We start from the raw sequence: 27,236 nt of genomic DNA on the forward strand, positions 1-27,236 counted from the left end.
TGCACCTGTAAAACTTTGTTTCTGGACTTCGATCAGGCCTTGTATATATCCGCCTACTGTAAATTGTATGATGACCCTGTACTGTTCCTACTTAACATGTACCTGTAACTAAGTTGAGCATATTCCTGTCTTGTGCGCCCTGATGCCCCAGGGTATGGCGCGCCCTATATATAATAAACTAAACTAAACATTCCTTCTTGAGAAAAGCCTGGCTGCTCAGCTCCGCTACCACAAACTGTGTAGTACAGACTTATACCAAAGGTTGGTTTTGCTTACACCTGTAGTCAAAGTTGTGTGTAGTGGTCCCAAAGTGTACTGCATACAAGCTCTGCCTAACACCCGCCCTATAGCTTGAACACTTGGCCACCAAACCCACACTGAATCAGCCTTGCACGCGGAATCCTAGGAATGCCAGACTAGACACCAGGTTCCCACCAGCCCTGCCAGTACACAATCCCACTACCGCTACTAAAACTCACAATACTACTATCAAATCAGCACATCCCCAGGATCATATCCACCACGCTAACAAGATCAAAGACACCTCTAACAAAGCCACCCCTATTAAGGGTGCACTAATCAACGCCAGGTCACTCCCAGCACATGCTCTAGACATTGCAGACTTCATCACTACTCAAGACCTTGATTTCCTAGCAATTACTGAGACCCGGCGGCATGCTGCATCAGGATCATCTCTCTCGCTAGCCATCCCCAATGACTACTCCATCCCCAATGACTACTCCATCCCCAATGACTACTCCATCCCCAATGACTACTCCATCCCCAATGACTACTCCATCCCCAATGACTACTCCATCCCCAATGACTACTCCATCCCCAGATGCGATAGAAATTCCAACCAATCTAAAGGCGGGGGTGTCGCTTTCATCTCCAAAACCGCACTAGGCCTCGGACCCATATCGAGTCTGCATATTCCCTTAGCGGAACTACTATCCGTCAAGCAACCTGTCTCAGCTACCCAAACACTCTCTATGCACCTGACCTACAGGCCACCAGGGCCAGCATCCACATTCCAAGAAGACATTTCCACCGTTGCTCTCAAATCATTCTATTGGGAGACCTTAATCTCGGCTTCCAAGATGCCAAGAACTTCAAAGCGCTAGAAATTGGCAATACAATAACAGAACTAGATTTCACCCACTGCATCCAAGAACCCACCCACGTCAAGGCAGAACCTAGATTGGCTCGCAGACCTCAACTGCAGCATAAATAGCCTTTCCAACACTCCTTGTGCTTGGTCTGATCATCACTTGATCACATTCACCATCAAATCTGACAACCAACATTCTAAGTAGAACATTGCACCGCCCATCCGCACTAGAAATAAAAGGGACATAACCAGCGAGAAACCGCTTACACGGATCCTACCCATCCTAAACATTGCCATTGAGTCACACACTGACCCCACAGCGCTAGTCGATATCTACAACCAAACTATCCTTAAGGCTATTAAGACTATTGCTCCACTTATATTAAGAAAGCCTAAACCATGCGCACACCTCAATTCCTGGTTTACCCCAACCCTTAAAGCATTACATAAGGAAAAAAGAAATGCAGAGGCCCGCTGGAAGAGCCTGCCTACTGCATCCAATAAGATTAATCTCACACTAGCATCCCTCAGCTACAAAGAGGCAATCTTCCAAGCCAAAAAAGACACCTACAACAACCAAATTCCCAAGCCAAATTGAGTACTAAAGAACTCTTTAAGATACTCTAGGAATTGGAATGACCAGTAGCACCTCCGGTTTCTTGCACTAAAGATATCACATGGTGCTCCAACATTCAAAAAGCACTTGCAGGTAAAATCGGCAAGCCCCAAAAAAAGTAGTTTATCACTCGACCCACGACAGTCCCTCTGTCAGCTCACCTAGCCCCCCTCAACACGCACACAAGCTATTCAACTTCTCACCACTCTCCATCAAAGATGTAGAAAACATAATCCTCAAACTTAAACCATCTAACTGTCAGGGAGACACCTGCCCAGCCCCCATCATTAAGGAGGCAAGGAAAGAACTAGCACCATTCACAAGCTTGATAAACGCTTCATTCAACACTGGCATAGTACCGAACAACCTCAAAGATGCAGGGGTTTTACCATTACTCAAGAAGCCTTTACTAGACCCGAGTATCCCCACCAACTATAGGCCCATCACTACAGTCCCCTTTCTGCTGAAAATCCTGGATAGAGCAGCTTACCTGCAGATCCAGGATCACCTAGAATCTAACAACCTCCTGGGCCTCAGAAAATCAGGCTTCAGACCCAGGCATGGGACCGAGACAGCCTTGATAGATCTTAAAACCCAAATTGAAGACTTAAAAGATAATGGCAAGTTGGCCCTCCTCCTTCTACTCGACTTATCGGCTGCATTTGATTTGATGTGTCACCAAATACTATGCAACCATCTTATTTCCGCAGCTCACTTCTCCGACAAAGCTACCACCTGGATCAGATCCTTCCTTGAGAATAGATCAATGAGGGTCTTCTCGCCATCAGCCTCCGCTGAACCAGTACCTGTTTTGTATGGAGTCCCTCAGGGTTCATGTGTATTCCCTGCACTTTACAATGTGTTTACAAAGCCCCTCTTCGATATCCTTGCCCGTTTGGGTGTCACCTATACAACCTATGCAGATGACACCCAAATACTCATTCCTATCACTGGAGACCACAAAGTAGATTACAAAGCACTCAACAACATTTACTGCGTCATTCAGGCCTGTATGGCTCAACTCGGCTCTGTCTTAACGACGATAAGACAGAGCTACTCCTCCATGGCTCACAACCTAGTCTCAACAAGCTAGATCCAGACTTTGACTCCCACTCTATCATTAACAAGACAAACCACCGCTATAACCTCGTCAGCGGCTTATACATGCAAACTCATATCTGCCTGTGGCCCTTTCCTAACCACTGTCAACTGCGCTACCTTAGCAAGAACTCTGGTCATGTCAAAACTGAACTATTGCAATGCGCTCTACTTGGGGACCTACCAACGGAATAAAATTAAACTACAAGTAATCCAAGACAATTCCATTAGAGCAGCGTTGAATATCCCCAGAAATCACCACATATCTGATAATAGACGCAGCTTACACTGGCCACCTGTTAATCAAAGAATCGCTCTCAAATCATTATCACAAATGCATAAGTGCCTAGTAAACTGTGCACCTAGCTATTTGTCAAACCTATTCACGCGCTATATTTCTGACTGTCCCGCAGAGAGGCTCAAGCACACACTGCCTTATGATACCAAGGTATAAGCTTAAGAAGGCTGGGGGCAGCAGCTTCCCTGTGCTTGCCGCGAAGCTATGAAACTCTCTACCCATTTCACTCAGTACTGAACCCTCCTTACAGTCCTTTAGAAGTAAAGCTAAAATCTGGCTTGCGGCGCAAGACCTCTAGCTATCACACTCGTGACTAACTAACCCTTCTTGTGCTACTCGTAAGTAATGTACCTTGTGTACACGATGTGTTAGTTATGTATATAGCCTCACTCCTGTGTTCCATTGTAAATACCTGTGTAAATGTATGTACTACTGCTTTTGTAACGATTTGTATACCTATCCAAAAAATGCACCCAGATGCCCTTGGGTTTGGCACGCTATACAAATAAATAAAATACAAAAATACAAATGCGCCAGGCAGCGTATTGGTTAAACAGGTAAGATTAGAAAGATTGGCAAAGCCACAACTCATGTAACAGGGGGCTACATCTGGCAGTGTATTGGTGAAATAGGTGAGATTACACAGACCGGCAAAGCCACACCTCATGTTAAGGGGGTGGGGGCCACACTTCATGTTAAGGGGGTGGGGGCTTCAGTAGGCAGCGTATTGATATGATATGGCATTTATAACACGCCTATAGACAAGTATTTCAAGGTGCGACGAGGCAAAGGAGGGGGAAAAGAGGGAAGACGGACAACGATCCTACTAGGCCAGGGGTCATTCAGATCGCGCAAGTGCATGGGAAAGAGGAAAGTGCGGGGGGTCGGGAGGGACAGTGCAGTACATGAGATGATAGAATAAATAACAATAAGTAAAAGTAAGGCCAGCAGGTGGCAACTGCATGGGTAAGTGCACGCATCAGGAGTCAAGTGCTGGTAATGGGACTGTAGGGATACAGAAAAACAGTCCCCAAGTGTAGGGGTTGCCAGTGAAAGTGAGCAGTCCCCAAAATACAATACAAACTCCCCAATGAGAGTCAATAATGGATCCCCCGCCACCCGGAGGTAATGAGACCAAGACCAAGTGCGGGTGAAAGTAAAAGTCAATCTTTATCGAAGTCCAATAGGGCATGCCGATGACTCTGCTTACTCCGAGAGCGCTCTGCCAAACAATACACGGTCATTGCATTAAAAAGGGTTGCAGCGTCATCAGTGATGAAATCGTATCAGGTACAAAAGTTACATTTCATTGGAAGAGCTGCAGATCAAGTATAGCTTCATAGGCGCCGCCTCCGGATGATTGGATAGTTGCTTGGCGGGAAGGCGGACATCACGTGCATCAGCTGAGCTGGTCAGCGTGAGGCGAAGGTCGGGTGTTTCTGGATAAGGTGATTTATACTAGCTTTCTAAACTGAACACCACTTCAAAGTACACAATAAAAGACACCCCTAAAAACCAACCATTGACGGGTGGGGGGAGAATCGTATATTTCACTTGTTGTATAGACATACATTTGTCTTGCATCATTGATCGGGAGAAAGGTATGGGGGTCATCTGTGTCAGAGGGCAAGGGGGTGGCCACTCCGTGTGGGGTCATGAGGGGATACATTTCTTGCTCTAAGGCACCAGTGTGAAATGGGCCTTTGGCGGCAGCACTATCATGACTAGGTTTTCATGGTTCTTTTAACATATCTATGCATGCATTGTGTTAACAGCATTTGGCCTGAACTGTGGGGCAGGGGCGCCTCGGCCCAAATCTCTTACCTACTACAATCAATCAGCTATCATATTTATCACGCGTTCAGTTAGACCTCATGAAGGCTGTTTTATTATTGGTTTTAGTACAAGGAAGGATATGTGGTCGCCCGCGGGATTAGTGATGAGGGTGAATCTCAGGGGCACACTGTCGTGGGGTGAGGTTAGAGGTTGTGTGAGGTTAGAGGTTGTGTGGGTAGTATAGCCTCAGAGTGGGGTCTGCAAGTGCAGAGCAGGTTTGTAGAGATGGATGGGTTTTTTTTCCATGACCAGGCCTTGGCTGGGTCATTTACAGGGCAGTGATGTAAGGAGGAAGGCGAGAGATGCAGTGTTTTGTTTGTAGCCTTTCACGTTCAGCTTTCCTTGAGAACAGGACAGTCACAGAGACAACAGAGGGGAGGTGGAGTAGCTGGCTAACTGTGCGCGTACCCAGGGGGAGAGGTGCAGGCCTGCAGGCTGGCATTTCTGTGGGGCCTATTAGGGCAGATACAAAATGGAGTCCGTATTCATACAAAATGGAGTCGGTAATCAGCCCTCTTGTGGCTGTTGCACCCGTTTGTGTCGTCCTGAGGTTGTCCGGCACCTTTGGCCAGAGGCGCATGGCCAGCCGTGGGACGAGCATAGTGTACATGCGTGGACGGGAATGGATGGGAGGGGGCCTAAAGGACCTTTCCTCCCATACACCAGAAAGGCAGTGCAGGTGTGTGACTGGCGGGGGAGGGGACCAGGGCCCAAGATCAGAGGGTGGCCAGGTAGCCAGTGCCGTTTTAGTTTCAGCCAGGATGTCAGCTGGGGAGAGGAGGAGAAAAGGCAGAAGCAAAGAGAAAGGTGCTTCCGGAACCGGAGATGGTTCTCCTCATGTTAAACACCTTGTGTTACAGGGGGCTACATCAGGCAGCATAGTGGTGAAATAGGTGAGATTGCACAGACTGTCAAAGCCACACCTCATGTTATGGGGGGCTACAGCAGGTCATGTGGATGAGGGTCTCATCCATCTGAATGGTACTTATGTACCCTAAGCAAGACGAAAGAGGTGTCAAAGATGTACAGACACCTAAGTTCGATTTTCTGCACAATGCACTCTAATCGCAAAATCGAAAGTGGTGGCATAGAGCCAAGAGCACCAGAATTTGATTTTCTACATAAGGTATTATAAGGCATGCCTAACGTAGTGGTGAGAGGGGGGAAAACATGTCGCATTAATATAAGCAGAGATTAAAGATGTGTAAAGAGGCTGCTTACCAGTGCGAGTGGGAGATCTAACGTGGCCTGTTGTATTGAAAGTCCTGTGAAAGCTTTACGGTGGGGTACTCCTTCATGCTCTGACAGGCTCCAACAGGGCCTTTTGTGTGGGTGTCACGGTTCAGGAGCAGAGTGCCCACTCTCCACATAAGTGGCGCTGTCCCTCAGATTGCGGGTGCCATGGCGCCTCTACTGACGCCATGAACTCAGTTCGAGGATCGCGTGTCGGCATGCGAGCGTTACCCCTGTTCTCATGACTACGCAGAACACGCCTGTATGTCAGAACGTAATGCTGAACAACATGGAAGAATAAAGAAGCAAACCTCCATGGCACCGGTACGTTTGACTACAGTAAGTCCCCCTTGTGTTCCGTTCCTGTCACTCTTGGCGTTCATTGACTACCATTGCTTATTCCTGATTCTGAGTGCATGACTATTCCTTGGATCGCGTATTTGGTACCTTATTGCTGTCTTGGTTGAACAAACTTTTCTTCTGTTTTACGGATTGCCTGCTGGATTTCCCTTGAAGGTTTTGTTTGTTTTCGTCTGGGCTACGCGGGATTTGTAGAACCTTGCCCATATCCTGCTCGACATTGTGCACTGAACTATGGACGCTACGCTGGGATATTAGAGTGCACCCTGTTTGCCCTTAGTGCTTCCTCGTTCTGCCCGGAAAACGGGTCGCCACTAACCTTACTAATTTCCCTTCTTGCTGCGCCTGGTCTCTCTCCCCTTTTCTTCTGCTACTTGGAAACACCTTCCTTCTGGAATTGTTTTTATTTATTTATTTATTTTTAAAGTTTTTTATTTGTATTTATTTATTTATTTTTTTAAAACGTTTTTTTGCCACCAGCTTTAGAGCTTCATTTATTTTGAAGTCCAGTCCTAAGGCGATTCGAGTTAGTGTCGTATTAAGACCTGTTCAATTTAACTCCTTTCTACTCATTTCGTTGCAGCCTGGCGGATACCTGGTGAAATGATTTGCTCTTTCATCTGATCCACAGTCCTGTCCGTAAAGTCAACGGACAGGGCCGTGTTTCACAGGAAAGGTCGCCTTCTCAGGAGGCCCACAGTGGGCTAGCTGGCTGCAGCCTTAACCTCTGTGCTCTCCTCACCACTTGAGGATTCGCTGAACCTAAGTATTTTGCATATAAGTACTGACTGTGGGCCTTTGCTTGGGGTTGTCTCTCCTCTCCTGCCGGCTTGCAATTGGCTTGAAGTCGAAGGGCAGCCAATCAAGAGCTTCATTTACGCCGACGCACCATGACAACCTGAACAGTCCTCAGAGGCACTCTAGTGCAGAGGATGGGGGCAGCCATCATACAGAAAGACAGTAATACTGCAGGCAATGGTGCCTGAGGGGGACACACGTGTTTTCCAAATAAAGAGGAATCCAGATCTTTGAATACTGGCTGCAGCTGCAATCAGGCAACTCTGCCATGGTGCTCGGAACGCACATGAAGAAAATAAGGAAAAGGTTGCATACAAGTCCAGAAAGGGATTGCCTCTTCAGGGTGCTGCTGGATGGCGCCAGGGGAAGATGGTGATCGCTGCTTATATGATGGAGCTGTATGCGACCGCTATGCCGTGGCCGCGGAATGCAGGAAGGAGGGACAGGCTGAGACAGGGCCTTTTGTGTGAACCTTTGCTGGGAGCCTGCTTTCCTCGCCTGTCGGCTTGCAATTGGCTTTAAGAGTCGCAGGGCAGCCAATCGAGCTTTGTTTACACTGAAGCACCATGGCAACCTGAACAGCCCTCAGTGTACTGTGCATCAATTCATATTGGTGGACTCCAACAACCACCGAAGTACTGAGACGAGGAGGATGTTGGAATTGATGCAGAGTAGGATCCTCAAGCGCAATTAACGTGCTCGTTCTTTTGTGAGAGCACCTGTCACCAGGGCATTTACAAAATGGAAACCAAATTGTGAGAGAGAGCTCAGGAGAAGATGTTGCATCTCTCTTGGAGGTGTGCAGAAGCTTGGAGGCACGAGCCGGTTTTTGGGTAAGGTTTTCATTTCAGTGATCTTGCTGGCCTGTGTCAACCCCAAACAGTTTTGCTTGGACTTGGTAATTATTTTACTTTGTCCCTAGGTGAGTGACAATTGTCCCTCCCCACCTAGTCATTTACTCTTTTTATGGGTGACCTTTTTATGTCCCTCCATAGTGTGATTGGAGTTGTAGTTTCTTTTAACTTTGGACGGACTGTAATGTACTATGGCAGTACACAGCATTTTAAATGCAGTGACTTCATTTTAGTTCTGTCATTATTCCTTGGGGGAACTACTGTTCCCAAGAAGTAATGTGAGATTCACATTCCATTTACATTGTTTTTAGTGAGCCAGCACACCCCACCTTGTGTGGAGTGCTGCAGAGATGCAATGTATCCCCTTTCTTGCTTAGCTGGTAACATTTATGTTACAGTTGCAAGTTTCCTTGAATGGCTGTTGGCAGTGAAACTATGTGTATGACTGTTAGTCATTATTACTCGCAGGCTGTTGGCCTCGGTAATGCCCTGAAGGGCCACCATTCTGCTAGAATGGTGGGCTCCTTCTTTTTTTTGCCATTTCTCTTTTTCTTGTTGTTTTCCGATGCCATTCTAGGAAGGAACAACTTCAGTGGAAGTTTTGTCTTGGTCAGGAATTCTTTGTATCTTTGTATTCCATGCCTAGGCTCCAGAGTGTCTGAGAAGGCACGAAGCGAGAGAGGAGTCCAAAACTCTGCAGTCCTATGTATTACACCTTGCCTGAAAGGCACCAGTTCCCAATGGGGGGCTGGCTGTCCTGATTGGACAGCCAGACTGCCCCTCCCTGTAAACTGCAGGGTGTGAGAAACCAAAGGGCGTCTCCCTTGCTAGTACCCGGGGATCTTTCTCTCAGGTGGCCAGGGCACAGCCATCGCCTTTGGATCCAGACCCTGGGGGTGGACCAGTGTGGCAGGATCACCTGAGTGGGGTGCGGTGGGGTGCACTCGCAGAATGGGGGTGAAGCAATCGATGGTGAGACGCTGTATTCCCCTTTTCCCGTACCCATATCCCATCCTACTTTATAGAATTCTCCAACGTCCCAACTGCCCCCCCCCCTCTACACAAACACTGGGTCGAAGAAGAGGGCAACTGAGATTAAAGAGGCTAACTTGCATATCTTATTGGACATGTCCCGCTAATCAGATCAGGCAAAGTCGGGCATTTGACTTTAATCACATACATCTGATACCCATTAGCTCCCCCCACACGGATAAAAGGTGGAACATAGAGAGACACTCCGAGCAAGGTGGAACACGAGAAGGAGCAGATCTTCCGGGGCGAAGGCGAACCCATTGGAGCAGGACTACCGATCGAGGGACTAGAGCGAAGGATCGGGAAACCCTGAATATCCCTGCAGGAGGTTGTTGCCTCCGGAAAACCGTGAAGGATACACGGAGAAAGCCAAATCCCAGAAAAGAAGAAACCTGCATTGTGTTTCTAGGACGCCAGCAACCCTCCCGAGTGAATGACAGAGTTGGGGAGGCGAGGCCATGCCTGTGGTATTAACCTTGACTCATGAATTAAAGCTGCAAAGACGAGAAAGGAATGCACACAACCGGTGAGTTAGCGAAAGACATGAAAGGCCGGCTTGCGTCAAGGAACGATTGAAGCCACAACAGTGTATCTCGCAATTGAAGATTAGTGGTGACATGCAAAACAAAGCAAATCAGTTGTGAAGTTTAAGTTACCGATAACTGTGAAGCCAGTGATGCAGAGTGGTCCAGCTAAAGGCAAATAGCCCACTCGAAAGTCTCGGCAAAATGTGTGATATCTTGTTATAAAGCAGCAACGTGAACAAACTCTGAAATACGCAATGGTCAAGATTAGCCCCGACAAAAGAGGAAGTTAAAAGCTGAATGATTTAAGAGAAAGATTTCTTTGAATTTTTCTGATTGTGGTATGGAACTAACAAGACCAAGAGACACTGGTGCAAATAATCAAAGGGAGAGCTGAAGTGAAAGTCGAAGTGGTCCTGCAGAGGTCTATAGTAAAAGCGTTGTACATTCGAAAGTCTTTGACATCAGTAAAAGGTCCAAGCCCTACTGAGGGAGACCGGAAGTGTAAAATAAGTTGGGGGAAGGGAACCCATAACGAATATGAAAGAAGTTTGGGGAAGGGTACCCCTGCAAGTGCTGTGAGCCGGAGCCTGACAGAGGGAGACCTACGTGAACTTTTGTTGAACTGTGAAAGAACTTTTGGAAAGCTGAAGTAAGTGACTTTAACATGGAAGGCCAAGCGGGCCCTGACCCACGTTTTTGAACCGCCTTGGTTTAATCTGAGCCAGAGTGCATCATCCTGTTTTCGGGGGCCACCTTACTCCATGCTGTCCAATGTGGGGAGCAGAGCTGACTCAGCCATCCTCATTGTGAGGGAGAATTATCACAAATGTGCTCATTCCTTTCACCTTAGACTCCCAGCAACTTTGCTGGATTTTGAGGACTTGATTTTTTTCCTGGAGAGTGTGACCCTTTTTCCCATTCTCTCATGTGTTTTGAAATCTGTTTTACTCTTGTGTTTTCTTTGGTTATGGAGTCTAACCAACTCCATAGGCATCATCTTTTCATGTGTGTCACACAGCATCCTCAGTGCAGTGGCACATGGAAACCTTTTCAGGCTTTCCCAAGGTTTAAATACCTTGTCTGGGATAAATTACTGTTTCCCAGAGTAAGTAAAGTGACATTGACTTTACTAGTCTTTTAAATTCCTAGACCCAGCACACCCTATCTTACAAAAGAGTGCTGGAGGGGTTACTTAGTATCCCCTGTGTCTAGATACTCATGTAGCAGTCAAATGCTACCCTTTGCTCTCAGAATGGCTGGTGGCAGCGGTATTACAACGAACTACCATGATTTCTCCCGACTGCGAACACCGGTAGCGTTAAATCGTGGGAGCCATGTTTTTCAAGATGGCATCTGAGCCCCCTCTATAAAAAGAGGTCCCGGTCATCTTTTTTTCGCCATTTCTTTGTTCAAAGGTCCTTCTAGAGTTTTGCTCTGCGTGCCAAACCAGATTTGGTCTCTTTGTTAATTCACCTTTGGCGGGCTTTAGGAGTGAAGACCACCTCTGGTGCATGAATGTCTGGGGTGGGCAGGAAGTAAGGGAGGTGCCCGTAACTCCCTGTGCTTAGTCTCCTAGGAGACCCAAGTGCACCCGGTGGTGATTGGCTGGCTGGCTGTCCGGCAAGGACAGCCACCCTGCTGGGTGAGTGGCAGCTAGGCTGGAATGATTGGGAGGAAACTGGATAAAAGGTGAGTCTCTTGGCTTGGAAGGCAGAGTGGACCACTGGAACAAAAGAACTGAAGATGAGCTTGAAGAGGACGGCTGCGGCAACTCCTGGATCATTGGTTTGCCTGGTGAAGCCCTGCTGCAGGTCCGAATAGCCAAGTTCACCTCGACAAAGAAGCCCCTGCAAGGTGGGACCAATCAACTCAACAGTAAGCCACCTGGATACCAATCTCAGAGCTGTTTGCATTTTCCTCTGAGTGCTGCAGGAAACCTTATAACCAGGGAGAGGGACACCAGTTTGTGTGCTTTACTCACAGCCACCAGAATTGAAGATCTGCCAAGTGCCAGCTTTTTGACCATTCCCAGTGCAGGAGTCCCCCGATGTCCCCTCTTGTCCCCACGACTGAGGTTCAGGAACAGCGAGATCTGCAGGAACTGCCAGGAACAGAGGTCACCAGCTGCATCTTTTTCTTCATTGCAAGGTACTGTGGAAATAAGACAGAGTACTTGCCTCTTGAGGTGAAAGTGTTTGAAACTTTTGCAACTCACAGGCCTAATCAGCTTGTGACCCAACATATGATCCTTCTTTTTACAAACTACTTCTGAGAACTTTGGCAGAGACTTTACAGTTTACTTACCAGAACCGCTTTATCCTATGCAAGACTTTAGTCCATTGACTTTGGCCTAGCCTATTGAATTGACTCTTCTGGTGAACTCAAAGTATTTGCACTGTCTAAGAATAATTGTAACCTTTCATGTCCTAATAATCTTTCCCTTTTACTCCTCTTGAAAAGTATTCTGAAATAGTATTGAAGTATATTTGTGTGTGATTATATTGCCTCCTCCTTATGAATGTTTTATAACTGACAGATAAATTAATAAGTATTTATCAAAGAAACCTTGAGTGTAAGAGTTTACTTGAACACTTGAGATTGTAGACCTCTGTGTAACATCATTACTGCTCACATTCCCCTCTTGAGATAAGCCTGGCTGCTCAGCTCCGCTACCAAAACTGTGTAGTACAGACTTAGGTTTTGCTTACACCTGTAGTCCTAGTTGTCTGTAGTGGTCCCAAAGGGTACTGCATACAAACTTTGCCTAACACTGATCCTTTGTTACAACACTGACTTTCCTTTGCATACACATTGCCCTTTACACCCTTTTTGTATAGGGCAGGCATTAGGTTTTGTTAGTGTACTGACTTGGACTGTGCTTTCTTTATTGATGGTGGAAACTACTCCCATAGCTGGAGGGCTAAGTAGGAGTTTTTCCAAACCCCTAAAATGTAATAAAGGTTTTGAAACTCGTACCTCGTGTGTCAGTGCCATACTTGTGATTCCATGCCTCCCTTACAAGGGAGAGTTTGCAGAAGTTATGCTTTAGTTCCTGATAAATACTCCCGATTCTGGAAGCTGCTGACAAGTCGCCCACTGCAGCTGAATCGGAAGATGAAGAAAAGACGTCTATAGCAATTTCCAGCGACCAAAGAGCCTCCTTTGTAACTGCAGCCTGATGCAAACCTTCCTTCCTATCGACCTAGGTGTCTCAAATGTGATGGCAGCTTCCCAGAGGCTGTTGCGATCCACTATTCTCAAGAAGCCCTGCATTTCGAGCCATCCCACCACATGCTATGACCTTGCTGAGCTGCAAACTGCCAATATCCTGGGACCTCGAGCCAGTGTGTGGGGCATGGTCTTCCGAAATCGGACCCTCGCTGAAACTTTGGTGGACTCCTACTAGATCTCCAGAGACCTGATTCAAATCCCTGAAGTCCCCTCACCAGGGTGCAGGACCGAGAGAGTGAAGAGAATCTGACCGGGGATATTCGTTCATCTGGCTGCAGAAAAAAGGCACCAAATCCACAGAGCCGTGAGAATCCATGAAGAAACCTTTGCTGCAAACCTCCTCGACGACTGCTGCTGCAAGTAGCCAGCCAGTGTCCAGTTCTTTCGACTCCAGACCAAGAATTCAGGGACTGTGCTGCTGCAGCCTGAAGGCATCCACTCTGAAGCTCTTCTTTTCTCCTAAGGTACTGTGCTGGCTTACGAAATACTTACCTTAAGTCTTGTGTGAATCCTGTGAGGCTGAGTGGGTGATTTGTGTGGTTGGGAGTTTGCCCATACCACTTGCCCAGGCCTAATGCTGGAACGCATATAGGGAGCCTTCTCTGAAGTTCCTGAACACTTTTAACTAACTCTGAAGCTAATACTTTATTGGTATTGTTTATTTGTAAAGCGCCTATACACAAAGCAAAGTGTTTCAAAACGCTCAAGGAGGGAGGGAAAAAAGGGAAAAAGTCATTCAGAGCCCTTGAGTTTCTGAACAATACAAGCCTGCACTACAAAGAGTAGGTGCATGCAACAAGTGCATAAATACAATTAACATCGTAGATAGCAGCAAATAGGTCTGACGATTCTGCAGTTTTTCCAAGTGCATTGAGGTGCCACCATGCAAGGAGGGGAGACAAGGGAAAAACAAAGACGATCTTCAAGGCATGGTACATTCCGACCGTGCAAGTGTGCAGACAGGTGCAGGAGAGGGAGGTGGGGGGGACCAAGGGCGTCCAGTCAGTCAGAAGCTGGGCTAAGTGCTGCGAGATGCCAATCTCATAGGTCATTGACCAAGTGCAGTAACAATGAGGCAAGTGCGAGTGGACAGGCGGGGGTGCCAGGGACCTATGAGACTGAGGTACACCAGGCAGACAGTCAGCAGGCTGTGTGGAAAAGGAGGGACAGAGGGATAGAGTGGTGAGAGAGGTTAGCAGGGTAGAGGGAGAGAGAAGGAACAGGAGAAGCAAAATGTCTTGGGTTTCCAGAACTTCAGACGATCCGGCTCAAGACGTAGGGCAGCAGGGAGGCTATTCCAGAGGGACGCTCCTGTAGAGTATAGTGATCTCCCTCCAAATCTCTGCTTGGAGAACTGTCTCACTCGCAGAAGGTTGGGGGTAGATGAGCAGAGGGCTCGGGAAGGACAGTATTTGGGTAGGTGTTGTTGCAGATAGGTAGGTCCCAGGCCCCAGAAGGCCTTGCGGACAATGCAGAGGGTTTGAGCTTGATCCTTACAGCCACAGGGAGCCAGTGGAGGGATTTCAGCGCTGGAGAGATGTGGTCCCTGGGCTTGAGGCCAAGGATACGTCTTGCGGTTCTGGTCTGGATGACTTGCAGAGGGCACAGGGCAGAGGCAGGGAGGTTGAGAAAGAGGCTGTTGCACTAGTCCAGCCTTGAGAGAAGCAGGGCTCTGGAGACAGTGAGCCGCTGGGGGAAGGTGAGAAAAGGAAGAGTACCTCTGCTTTACTAACTTTGAATGGTGTTTCCCCCTTCTGAAAAGTATTGGTACTGTTATATTATGGTTATGTTATTTTGCATTTATATAGCGCCTCATGTACCATTGGTATGGTCTCACGGCCCTGGTAGGTTGAACGCCCTCGGGAACTGAAGTTCAAGTCAGTAGAGAGAGTCAAAGGTGCGTGTGAGCACCGGATATGTGTGCAGCTGGTGTGGCATTCGTGTAATAGCTGCTTCATAGCGGTAGGAGTGGTGGTTGAAAGATCAAGAGTATGTGTTTGTTCTGGCAGGTTTCATCCAGACCGGTTCTGGCTGCGTTAGGCCTGAGGAGAACGCCTGGCTGGAGGGTGTGTAACCAGCAGTGTTTAGTTAAGAGTGATGTGGAGTATGCGGCAGATGTTGGTATGAGAACAGCTATACCGAATGGTGTCATAGTAGCTCTGTGTTCTAGTTGAATGGTGGTGTAAAGAAGAGAGTAAGTATGGTGATGTGATATGATGGTTTGCATGCTCTTTCAAACGATCTATGCACTCCAAACCATTCCATGTATGTCGCGCACTTCTATGCGCTCCGGTTCGCTCCATGCGCTCCGGTCCGCTTTGCACGCTCCGGTCCGCTTCGCGCACTCCTGTCCGTTTCGCGCGCTCCGGTCCGTTCCCATGCATTTGAATCCGTTCCATGGACTCCGATCGTTTGAGTATTCTAAGTTGTTTTATGCATTGATCCACATATTTCGCTCGTACCTTCCACATATTTCACCTGTAACTTTCACATATTATACCAGTACCTTCCACATACGTCATCCGTTCCATCCACACACTTCCCAGTTCATCCACATACATCACTCGTTCTATCCACATATGTCACCCATTCCATCCACCTACTTCACCTGTTCCATCTGCTCGTCCGCTCTACGCACTTGTCCGCTCGAGGCACTTGTCCATTCCACGCCCTCGCCCGCTCTACGCCCTCACCCGTTTTATGCACTCACCGGCTCTACGCACTCGTCCGCCCCATGCACTTGTCCGCTCTACACGCACCCGTCCGCACCACGCCCACAACTGCTCTACACAGGCCTCCGCTCTATCCACTCACCCGCTCTATGCACTCACCCGCTCTATGCATTCTCCGCTCTACACGCTCATCCGCTATATACAGTCATCTGCTCTAAGCACCCTTCCGCTCTATGCTCTACTCAATCATCCGCTCTACACACTCAACCCCTCTACACACTCAACCCCTCTACACACTCAACCCCTCTACACACTCAACCCCTCTACACACTCAACCCCTCTACACACTCATCCGTTCTGTTCATTTTGTCCATTGCAATCATTATATCCATTTCATTAATTTAGGCAGCATTACTGTTTTCATACGATTTATTCTTTTTATCCACTTCACTGCATTGATCTACTTTACTCATTCTATTCTTTGTGTCCTTTTAGTTTACATTAGTTGTCGATTTCTCACTTGGATCTTGATGTATTGTTATTTGTCTTATTGTTATTCAAGATCTACTAGATTGTTGAGTTGGTGTCATTGAGATGCTGTTATTCAGTTTGAGTTAGTTTGAGTACGGGGTTGATTTTAGGGGAAGAGCCAAGTTTTCAAAAATGTGCGGAAAGACATTAGATCTTCAGTTAGGCGGATGCGAGGTGGGACTGCGTTCCACAGCGTGGGGGCCAAGGCTGAGAATGATGATCCGCCTAATCTGACTGAGTTTGTTTTAGGTATGGCTAGGAGGCCGGCTGAGCTTGATCTTGGAGTACGTGGAGGGTGATATGGTTTTAGCTTGTCTTGAAGATATTGAGGTCCGGTTTTATGCAGTGCTCAGTGAGAAACGGATAAGGTTTTGAAGGTCACGCTTGGGGCACCGGAAGCCAGTGCAGAGTTTTGAGGGCTGGGGAGATGTGGTCTCTCAGGCCGAGGGCTAGTAGAAGTTTGGCTGCAGCGTTTTGTGCTCTTTGTAGTTTATTCAGTTGGTAAGCGTGGACTCTGAGGTAGAGGGGGTTAGTGTAGTCCAGTCTTGATATAACAATTGATTGGACCACGGAGAGTCTGTTGGGGAAGGAGAGGCATGGAAAGATGCGCCTAAGAGTTTTAAGGTGGTAGTGGCAGGACTTTGAGACGTTGTTGACTTGCCGTGAGTGTTAGGTCAGAGTCAAGGGTGCATCCAGTGTTTTTACTGAGTTAGAGGGAGTTGGTGAGTTGCCCATGGCAGATGGCCAGGGTAGTGGGTGTGGAAGAAGTTCGGAGTTGCCACTTACCATGATTTTGGTTTTGGAGGGGTTTAGCAAGAAGTGGTTTCTGGTAATCCAGAGCTCTGTCGAGGAGGCAGGAAGCAAGGTCTGGTCAGCAGTTGGGTTTTGAGTTCAGGAGTTTTAGAATTAGTTGGGTGTCATCAGTGTAGTTGTAACACAGGATGTTGTGTGAACGCATTATTGGTGGGAGGGTGATCAAGTAGAGATTGAACAGGAGGGCACATAGGCATGCTCCTTGTGGAACTCCCGTGTCGACTGGTCGGGCTTGGGAGGAATAGGTGGAGAGTAGCGTTATTTGGTACCTATCTTTGAGGAACAAAGCTATCCATTTGAGAGCAGTTCCACAAATTCCTAGGGAGTGGAAGCGGTCAAGGAGGACTGAGTGATTTATTGTGTAGAAGGCGGTGGATAAGTCAAGAAGGATTAATGCGGCACATTATTGAGGTTAGGGTTGTTTCAGTTCCGTGTTGAGCTCTGAAACCTGATTGTGCGGGGTCTAGGAGGTTGTTGTCTTCGACAAAGGCATTTAGCTGGGAGTAGGCGATTCAGTCAGTGAGTTTGGCAAGGAACCTGGTGTTTGAGATGGGGCGGTAGTTTTTTCGAGGGAAGGTTTTATTATTAGAGGTTTGACATGAACCGTTTTGAATGCGTCGGGAAAAAAACCCGAGGAAAGGGAGTCATTTATGATGGATCTTGCGTGTTCTCCTGCGCAGGTAGAGGCGAAAATGTCTTTGAGGGTTGTGGCCAGGCAAGGGTCTAGCGGAGAGCCAGATGGTTTGTGGGCAGAGAGAAGTTTGAGAAATTGGTCGGTGATATTGGACTAAAGGAGTCGAACGTTGGTTGCATAGTGGTCGTAGGCGGTAGTTTGACCGGTATGGGCGGAGGGTTGCCTGGTGGATGTAAGAGAGCCAGTTTGGTGGTTAGTGTTTGTTCTTTCGAGAGCCGTGGCGTAAAAGTGGAGAGAGAGTAAGTCGCACAGATGTTGTGAGGGGGTCGGGACGGTGGTAGTGCATGCTGGTTTGGTGAATTCGGTGATGATTTTGTAAAGTTCTTTGCTGGGGTTTTTGCAGTTTAGGATTCAGGAGTTGTAGTGGGCTTTTTTTGCTGTCTGGATTTCGGCCTTGTACTGGGCCAAGGTGGCTCTGCTCTCTGGGGTTTTCTCTTTCTGCCATTTGCGTTCTAGGTATTTATAAAGCTGTTTAGTGGTCTTCAAATCAGGTGTGAACCATCTAGGAAACAGGCTACGGCGGGCTGATGGTTTGCAAGAGGGTGTGAGCCGCATTAGTGGGGTATTGAGCCATGAGTCAAAGACGTCGGGGGTTAGTTGTTTATTGAGTTGGCAGGTAGGTGGAGGAGACTGGAGGAGTGCGTCTGCTAGGTCAGGAAGGATTATTAGTTTTTTCCAGCATTTGCTGAATGAGTGTAAAAGCTTACCAATAGGGTTTACTTATCTTGAATAACAGATGGTCGTTCTTTAAGTGCACCATTGGGTTTTGCTTTCCCTGATCTGCTTCATACAGACCTAAAACAGTCTGAGTTAATATTTGTCTTTGAGTTGCTGGTAGCTTCTCTTAAACCTTTATTCACTTTGAATACTGGTCATAACTAGCTATTAGGTAGCGTATAGTTATGTACCAATAGGCCAACTACTTACCTTGAAATACATAACGTAATTGGGTTTCGATTTCCGTGAATTGCTTAGTGCATTCTAAAATAGTTCAGTGATCATACTTATCATTGAGTAGCTTAAGGCCCCTCCAGAAAGTATGTTGTTCTACTAGCTCTGAACTGAGGTCTAAAAAGTAATGTTGCAAGGAGTATACTTGTAGCAGGGTTAGATTATTATGCGATTTCTATAACTGAGTGTCACTGCATGATTGGCAGGGTCTACTACCCTTGAATTACTGGTGGTATTCTCAAAGTATATATAACCTGGTTTTACTCCCCTTGAATAGCTGACTGCCATTCTGAATGTGTTGTAGGTTTGACTCACCTTGATCTGCTGATTGCTATTCTTAATAAGGTTATACTTTGGGATGTATCCCATAAGTACTGAGTTGGTTTTTAGAATTGTGTTTATATGATATGTTCTAGTGCTTATTCACCCAAGATTTATCTGGGCCTACTTGCATTTAAATAAACCCTTTATTTTTACAATAAATAGTGTTTCAGTGTTTCTTCGGACCATATGTATGCTACAATTTCTTTGTACGAATCTGCAGCCCTCTCTCCCTCCTAAGATAAACCCGACTGCTCTGCCCATGCTACCAACTTTCTCAGGTCGTACATCCTTATACTAAGAGCGGAGGTTATGTACTGTCTGAGAGGTATGGTTTTATGAAGCCCTTACATCGGTGCGGCAGAGCCAAGGGGCGTGCCAGCAAAGAGGGACTGAATCGTTGCGATAACCAGCAGGGATGAGAAACTCCAGGAACCACAAGACAACTCCTGGGTGTTCGGCCGCTGGAGGAAGCCGTGTTACCCGTACCGGGACCTGGAGGCAAGCAGGCGTGCTGGAGTGGAGAGGCAGGAGAAGGCAGAGCGATGTCAAGGCCATCCAGAGTAGAAGGCGAGCGGCACAGCTGCGCTTTGGAAGAGCAAACAGGACCGAAGACGCCATACAGAGCTGGTGAGTCAGCCCAAGCGAAGTGGGGACCCCTAGGCATTTTGGTGACCCCACCAAACACTATTTGAACTTTAGAAGGCCACAGAGACCGAAAAGATAAGATTGAGAGTAAAAAAGGCATAATACAAAGGCAACCCCTAACAACGTATGAGCGCATGGAATGCCGATATGGGGAAAACTGAAAGTAAACATTGAAAGCACTAGAAATGAAGAATTGAAGAGAGGATATGCAAATGTAAATATAAATATAAAGAGGGACTGTTACACAGGTATCCAGTCATTGCATAGAATACAAAGCATTGAATGACAAAGCATCGAAAAAAATGCATTAAAAAAAAGCATTGAATGCATTTTTGTTCAAAGGTAAAGGTTTTATTTTTATTATAATGGGTTTTAAGGGGTAAAAAAAAAGGTGTTGGGGGAGCCCCAATAAAAAATGAGAAAAAAATGCATTTGATGCTGTATTTTTCATTGCCTTTTTTAGATGCTAAGGCATTCGATGCAATCACTATAAACCTGTTAGACATATATGGAAACAAGTCCTAGCATGCGAGTAAACCAGGCAAATTGCAAGCATACGAGAAGTTCTGGCAGGAGAGTATACACGGCAGTTGGAAGTATTTAGGAAGTCCTGGCAAGTGAAAGTGCATAAGACGTCCTGTCAGGGGAGCATACCAGGCAAATTGCAAACCTGTAGAGTAGTCCCAATGACGGACGGACAGTGTTTGGTTTGGAACAACCGAGGAACTTGGTAAAAGAAGGAAACCACAGGGCTGAACAACCTTGCACTCAACGGGATTGTTGTGGGCCAAGGAGAGACACAAGGAACTGTCAGAATAAAAGACATTGCCATCCCATTGAAGAAGCCAGGGGAAGGGAACCCCCCCCCCCTCTGGGACCAAGGTTCTGGTACCTTGGAGACCTTTTATGTTGGAGCTGTTCTATCTTCATTCATGAACACTTTCCCTTCGCAGCTTATTATTTTTGTTTGTAGTGTGGGGGCCCGGATAGGATGTTTGGACATGAGTGGCTTTTTGATCTCTGACATCCTGACAAAGACGGTTTCTTCGTTGTTGGTTATAGGTAGGGAAACTCTTCTTAAAGCAGGGTCAGAGATGTATTTTCCCAACCCTTTTACGTTAATAACTCTTTAACCAAAAATATGACAACTTTGCATTTGGCTTTCATTTCTGACCCCTTACACTGTGCTGTTGTGCGGAGTGTCTGTGTAATCTCTCTCGCTGCCAACGTGCTGCAGCTTTGTCTGCCTGAATGTGTATGGCTGCTCTGATTGGCAGAATGTGAGCTAATGGCTGGCTGGCTGGCTGTGTACAAGGATGCTCTGTGACCATCTGCATGTGCAGTTGCTTGTGGACTACCTGCTTGTGCAGCACGACTCTGCCTTTCTGCCCATGTTGCTATGTGGGCATCCATTTGTACAGCTGCTTTGTAACTTCCTTTTTGTGGAGTTGGTTTCTTCCTGCATTCACGCGCAGCTACACTGTACCTGCTTTCACATGTCCTCCTACTTGCCCCTCAGTGCATGTTCTCCTCCTCCCTGCCCTCTCCACCTCAGCACTGCCCCTCTTTGTGTCCTGTTTGTTCTACTCAGCCCTGCTCCTGCCACTGTGCCCTATTCTCACTGTCTCAGTCCGGCCTTTCTTCTCACTGTGTCCTGCATGCACTCCTCTCCAGCCCTGCTCCTCGCTGTGCCCTATACTCGCTTGGGCTCCGTTTCTGTGGCCTACATGTTCTCATTTGTCCTGCTCCACTCACTGTGTCCTAAAGGTTCTCCTCCACCGGATCCTTAATTGCTGTCTCAGCCCTGCCTCTTCTTGTGCCATTCGGTCTCCTCCCCTGCCCTTCTCCTCTCACTGTCCTATATGCACACCTCCACAGCCCTACCACCATCACTGCTTCCTGTGTTCTCACAGACCCTGCTTCCTTCACTATGTCCTGCTTGTTCCCTTCATCCCTGCTCCTCTCAATGTGTCCTACATGTTCTCCTCAGGCTTGCCCTCATTGTCTGCCTCAAGCTCTTCAGCCCTGCTCCTCATTTTGCCCTTATTGTTCCCTGTCCGCTCTGTTCCTCAGACCTGCTGCTCACTCTGCCCTACACTCTACTCCTCAGCCCTGATATGATATATGCTATGTTATTTATAACGCACCTATACACAAGTGTTTCAAGGCGCTACCAGCTCCTCTCACTGTGCCATGTTTGGAAGTGTTTTCTTTTTGCAAATCTTCACACTACTTCCTTTAATCCCCGAGCACGAATGCTGGACCTTTCTGGATTTTTCATCCACTTTTAGGCTGAGTGAGATGTTTCTACATCACTCCCCTACTCCAGTCAATTTATTTTTATTTTGGGTGCACTGGTTCATCTTTGAGTTACCGGTTTGGGGTAGTTTGTTCGTCTGATAATTGTTCGCGGCTAACCGTTTGAAATGAATCTGTTCGCATGCGAACAATAATCGAGAAACAATCCCTACACACATTTACCCAAAATGACCCCACCCCCACTGCCCCAACACTACTTACCTGCCTGCTTGCCACCAGGTACACGGCAACCATGCAGCATCAGATCTGTCCCTCTAATGCACGTCGGATCCGATGCCGCATGGCCCCCTTTTCTTTTTTCTTGTTGTTTCCGGTCCCTATGCTGAGGAAGGGGGGGAGAGGGTGGAGGAGGGGCCTTCAACTGCCAAGGCCAAACATAACAAACATAGGGAGAGAGGGACACCCCTGCAACCCCCTCTCCACATGTTTGGTATGTTTTATAATCGATCGAATGGTACTGGCCCAATTTGCCCAAAATGTACCATTCGATTTTATAATCGGTCAGGTCGGCTAATACCGAGTTACCAGTGCTAGGAGTTCTCTCCCTTTGTTTCTGGTGACTGTTTTCTTCGGCAGCCCCCCACCAGGGCCCCTTTTTCTCCACTGTGTGCACGGTGCAGTGTCTAGTGCATGTGCCTACCAGTGCAGGAGATATCATCTTTACAATCAAGCACAAGCCATTATGGAGTGCTGTAGGAACTCTTTAATCTCCTCATTACTTAGTCAGCGGTAATATTTGTATTACGTTCTATGTACCGCCTGAGAAGGCTGGTGGTAGTAGATACCCTTTAACCCTTTTTCCCAATGCACCATAGCCTGCTGCCTTTTTTAACATGATGATGCTTTTAGGAGGACCATGTACTCAAAATGTCTACTCCTCGTGTATGAGGTCCTGTTCAGGGAGGCTTGGTCTTTGTTCGCAGTCTTTGATTTTCAACTTCGGGGAGGGCGTTCTAATCGTGCATTGTCGTGGGCCTCCCTCAGGAAACCTGAGCAGTGTGTCTCAGCTGGCAGGAAGTGGGGGGGAGGGCAGCTGTATGCCCCCCCCCCCGTCCATATGTCTCCATCGGCTGGACATCCCGAGAGACTGACTGCCCAGTACTGGACATCATCTCCAAGTTTGAATGTTGCAAGCTTCCTTATTTGAGGGCTGGGCTGACTCACACCCTGATGTCTGGGTATAAGGAGGGGAGCTGGACCCAGGTAATAAGTTCACCACTGGAACCTGAAGAGATCCGAAGATGACGACTGACTGAGGGATGCCAGTTGATTGCTGCAGGAACCAGTATTCACTCCCTCCTTTGTGGGGGTTACAGGGACTGAGTTCCCAAATCTCTCTTGAACTGCCTCATCCGCACTGGGTTTGTAAAGGGTTCAAAGTCCTGCTAAACTTGGTGATACTTGGGGCTGAGCCAGGTTGGTGGTGGCCTGGTCACTACTTCCAGGCCAAGTCCCCGGGCCCCTAGACTTGGTATCGGCTGGTAGGTATCCAGTCCTTTTAATTGCTGACATTTCACAGTGCATTTTATTTTTCACCACAATTTATTTCTGAATATTTACTTTTACTGCTCAAATCAATGAGGGGATGTTTGGATGCGGAAACATGGAGTTTAGGTGAGGAAGGGGGGGGGGCAAAAAAACCTTTGTTCAAAAAAATAATGAAATACTGCAGTGAAATTTGGTCGGTTAAAAAAAGCACAGAACTGTGGCCACTTGCCAATACTTGTACAACTTGACTTAAGTCATTAAGTATTCTGTTTTGGCTCTACACTTGCTTCCTTCTTTGTTAAAGAGTTTCTATTTTGATGGGCGGGCCACCTCACTCAGCAAATCTAGGCACTGGACTTGTGAAGTTAGCTACACTGTGAATGAGTTTCCTTATAAGTATAATTCTACTTTTAAAACTTAAAGTTATCCCTACTTTAGCGTAGTGTGTATGGTGTGAAATCCTAAAGCAGTTCTTGCCACTCCTGCTCTTCCCACTGTGATCTGTGCCGCTCCACGTGCACACTGCTGTGCTCACTGTGATCTGTGTCGCTCCACATGCACACTGCTGTGTTCACTGTGATCTGTGCCTCTCCACGTGCACACTGCTGTGCTCACTGTGATCTGTGCCGCTCCACGTGCACACTGCTGTGTTCACTGTGATCTGTGTCGCTCCACGTGCACCCTGCTGCGCTCACTGTGATCTGTGCCTCTCCACGTGCACCCTGCTGCGCTCACTGTGATCTGTGCCTCTCCACGTGCACACTGCTGCGCTCACTGTGATCTGTGCCGCTCCACATGCACACTGCTGTGCTCACTGTGATCTGTGCCTCTCCACGTGCACACTGCTGCGCTCACTGTGATCTGTTCCTCTCCACATGCACACTGCTGCGCTCACTGTGATCTGTGCCGCTCCACGTGCACACTGCTGCGCTCACTGTGATCTGTGCCGCTCCACGTGCACACTGCTGCGCTCACTGTGATCTGTGCCGCTCCACTTGCACACTGCTGCGCTCACTTTAACCTATTGTCATAGATCTGCTTTTCCCCACAATGGGCTAGTTTTCTTGTGCATCCTTCTTTAATGCCTCTTTTTTCATGTTCTTTTTACAGCTGCGACTGGAACCGTTTCAATATTAAGTATGCACTGGCTCTTTCACAACAACGAGGGATGAAGCGAGTAGCAGATGCTCCTGTGAGCGATGACGACGAAGCATCGTACTCTAGCATGGAGGAACAGTCCGAGGAGGAGGCTGTCCTAATCTGAGAGCCAGCATTGCCGAGTATGTGCATGGACGTTGCATTGGGGGCGGAGGGCTCTGTCTACTGCAGCTGAACCTGTCTGGACTGACATTGAGGTCAGAGCCTCTGAAGGACTGTGTGCCCCCAACCCCAACAGCAGAGGGGTTTCCCAAAGACTTCCCTATTAACCCTATCTTCTCATTATGTGGGGAAGCTTGGAAATGCTTGAGAACCCGCCCCGCCTCCATTCTTATTTCTGTAGGCGACGATTGAAGGAATGGAATGGAAAACTTTCTGGGGTACCTCACTCATTCTTTATAAAGAAATTGCCTTGGAGCAGTGGCGCCTCCTCACACTGCAGGGAATACTCTGGGCAGCAGAACTTCCTTGCCCCTTATTATTAAATGGTGTCCTATTTTTTGGGGCATCTACTGGACAGTGGCCCATCCTCGCCCCCTCATTATGAAGATTAGTGATAGACTGTTTTCTCACCCCCTTGTTTGCAACGAGGGTTGTACCTTCAGACTGCTGTATCTTAACATACTATCATTCTGGCCGGCCTTTAAAAGGATGCTGAGTGGCCCTCATAGTGGCTAATTGTGTAATTGTCATTAAATCTTCTGGTTTCTTACGCCTGCTTTCATTTTTGTTTCTTTTGTCAAACTCTGCTCCTGCAGCCAGTAACAACTTTGTGTGATGTGTCACCAGGAAAGAGGAACAGAATATTTGAGATCAGGGTGTTTGAGGGAACATAATGTCTTTATTCTCAAATAATCTAAGCAAAAGGCAGCCTTGTTCTCATGCTATAATAATGGGTCGATGTGGGCTAAAACCCTGATTACATTGCACTGTCTTTCCCCTGTTCCTTTCTTTGCTTTTCCTGAGCTCTGATCCTGCTTTGGTCTGTCCCAGCCAGAGTCTTTCTTGTACATTGGCTCTTCTAACCCTTTTATACAGGGACAGAAGAGTTTTACCCAGTGGAACTGCGTATTCAGGTCTGCTGAGATAAACACCTACCAGCTCATGCAGGTGCCAACTAAAACAATTCATGGATCATCCTATGATTAGTGTGCCTGCAGAAAAAATCAATCCCTTTCCCAGAAACAACTTCAGATCTGCTGGCCAAAGCTTGGTCCATTTCCACCTGGGTGGTGGCAGTGCCCGTTTGGAAGGCCTTCTGGCGACCACCCTGGCACCCTTGAAATGTGTCCTGCATACTCTGCAAATTTGCCCACTTCACCCCCACCCTCATTGCACTGCACTGGCTGCTACTGCAACCCTGTATCATCTTCAAATACTGCTATATCATCTACAAGGCTGTCACCCTGAAGTCCCAAAGATGCATCGCTGAGGAACGCTGCATTTCTGGAGGCCTGTGATCCACCAGAAGTAAGGACATGTGCTGACATTAACTCTGCTGGTGCAGGAAGGGAAACCTGCTGGTACAGGAAGGATAAAAACAGAAACCAGACCTGCTCTGTCTACGTCCCAAGACACTGGAACCCATCAACATCCAGCTCGCCCGTCTCTTCTACAGTTCCAGAAGGCGCTCTAGACCCTCCTCTTAAAGGGATGGCTTGTCCCCAACACCTAGGTCCATACACGGTCCGCTCTCCACCGTCAACACCTGGGTCCATACACGGTCCTCTCTCCACCGTCCCTGAGACTGGGTGATCTGATATCCACTGGGTCCTCCCCTGGTTACTTGTAGATGCATTACCGACTGTTAGGGAGTTTTACTAAAGTCCACCTTAGGTAGAACTAGAAAAGACTCACACTTGGGACACAGGGCTCCAACTCTTAGTATAGGCCTGAACCGCTCAATTATGTTGGTAGCAATGGCTGAGCAGCCAGGCTTATTTTAGGGGGGAGAACAGGGCTTAAGGTATACACATGGGCCAAATAAACACTGACACACTAAAAGATATTTACAAAGAATGATTTATTTTACATATATAGAAAAAAGGACTGGAAACCAATCCGGGTTACATCGGCACTCCGGCTGTGATCAAAGCGAAAGGCTGGATGTCTTCAATAAATCCACACACAGACTTGTGTTCCGTGCAGTCAAAGTGTCCTTTATTGTTTAAGATACATGGACAAAGGAGGCAGCAACGGTCTTAGATGCAAGAAAGGAACGACGCGTTTCACCCTACTCGGGCTTCGTCAGGTAAGTTATATATATTTCTGAGGCTTGTGGAATCAGGCGCGCGTGGGGGACCAGGTAAATGCATGACGCCATCATGCCCAGTAAACGCATTGCTTTGCGTACCGTTATTTGTTGACCGGACTGATAATGCGGAATTTGCAGTAGTATATTCCGAATTCTTTCTTCTGAAGGAAAGGTCAACCCCTCCTGGGTATCTAGGATTGCTCCTAGGAATTGTTTTGAGGTGCTTGGCACCAGGCTTGACTTCTTCTCGTTGATTGAGAAGCCTAACTCGTGGAGGAGGTCGATAGTCCTTTGAATGTTTGTCCTGCAAATTCCTGGGGTTTCCCCCGTTATGAGCCAGTCGTCCAGATAAGGGTACACTGAGATTTGTCCCTGTGTAGGTGTGCAGCCGCC

The 27,236-nt window shown here is 47.5% G+C and overlaps 1 protein-coding gene across 3 annotated transcripts in view; it reads left to right on the plus strand.

The window, feature by feature from the left end:
* PWP2 (PWP2 small subunit processome component) overlaps positions 1-25,301 on the plus strand; it is a 306,748-nt gene extending 281,447 nt beyond the window's left edge. For all 3 annotated transcript variants that reach the window (XR_011283393.1, XM_069635678.1, XM_069635679.1), the window contains one exon: positions 24,542-25,301. Coding sequence is in view for 2 of the 3 variants with exons in the window: in XM_069635678.1 (XP_069491779.1) it covers positions 24,542-24,695 (154 nt within the window). In the remaining variant the exon portion in view is untranslated. The remainder of the gene's footprint in view (positions 1-24,541) is intronic.
* The last annotated feature ends 1,935 nt before the right edge of the window (positions 25,302-27,236 follow it).

This window comes from Ambystoma mexicanum, chromosome 7p, assembly GCF_040938575.1.
Source record: "Ambystoma mexicanum isolate Mex_15411 chromosome 7p, UKY_AmexF1_1, whole genome shotgun sequence".
In the NCBI taxonomy this organism is placed as follows: Eukaryota; Metazoa; Chordata; class Amphibia; order Caudata; family Ambystomatidae; genus Ambystoma; species Ambystoma mexicanum.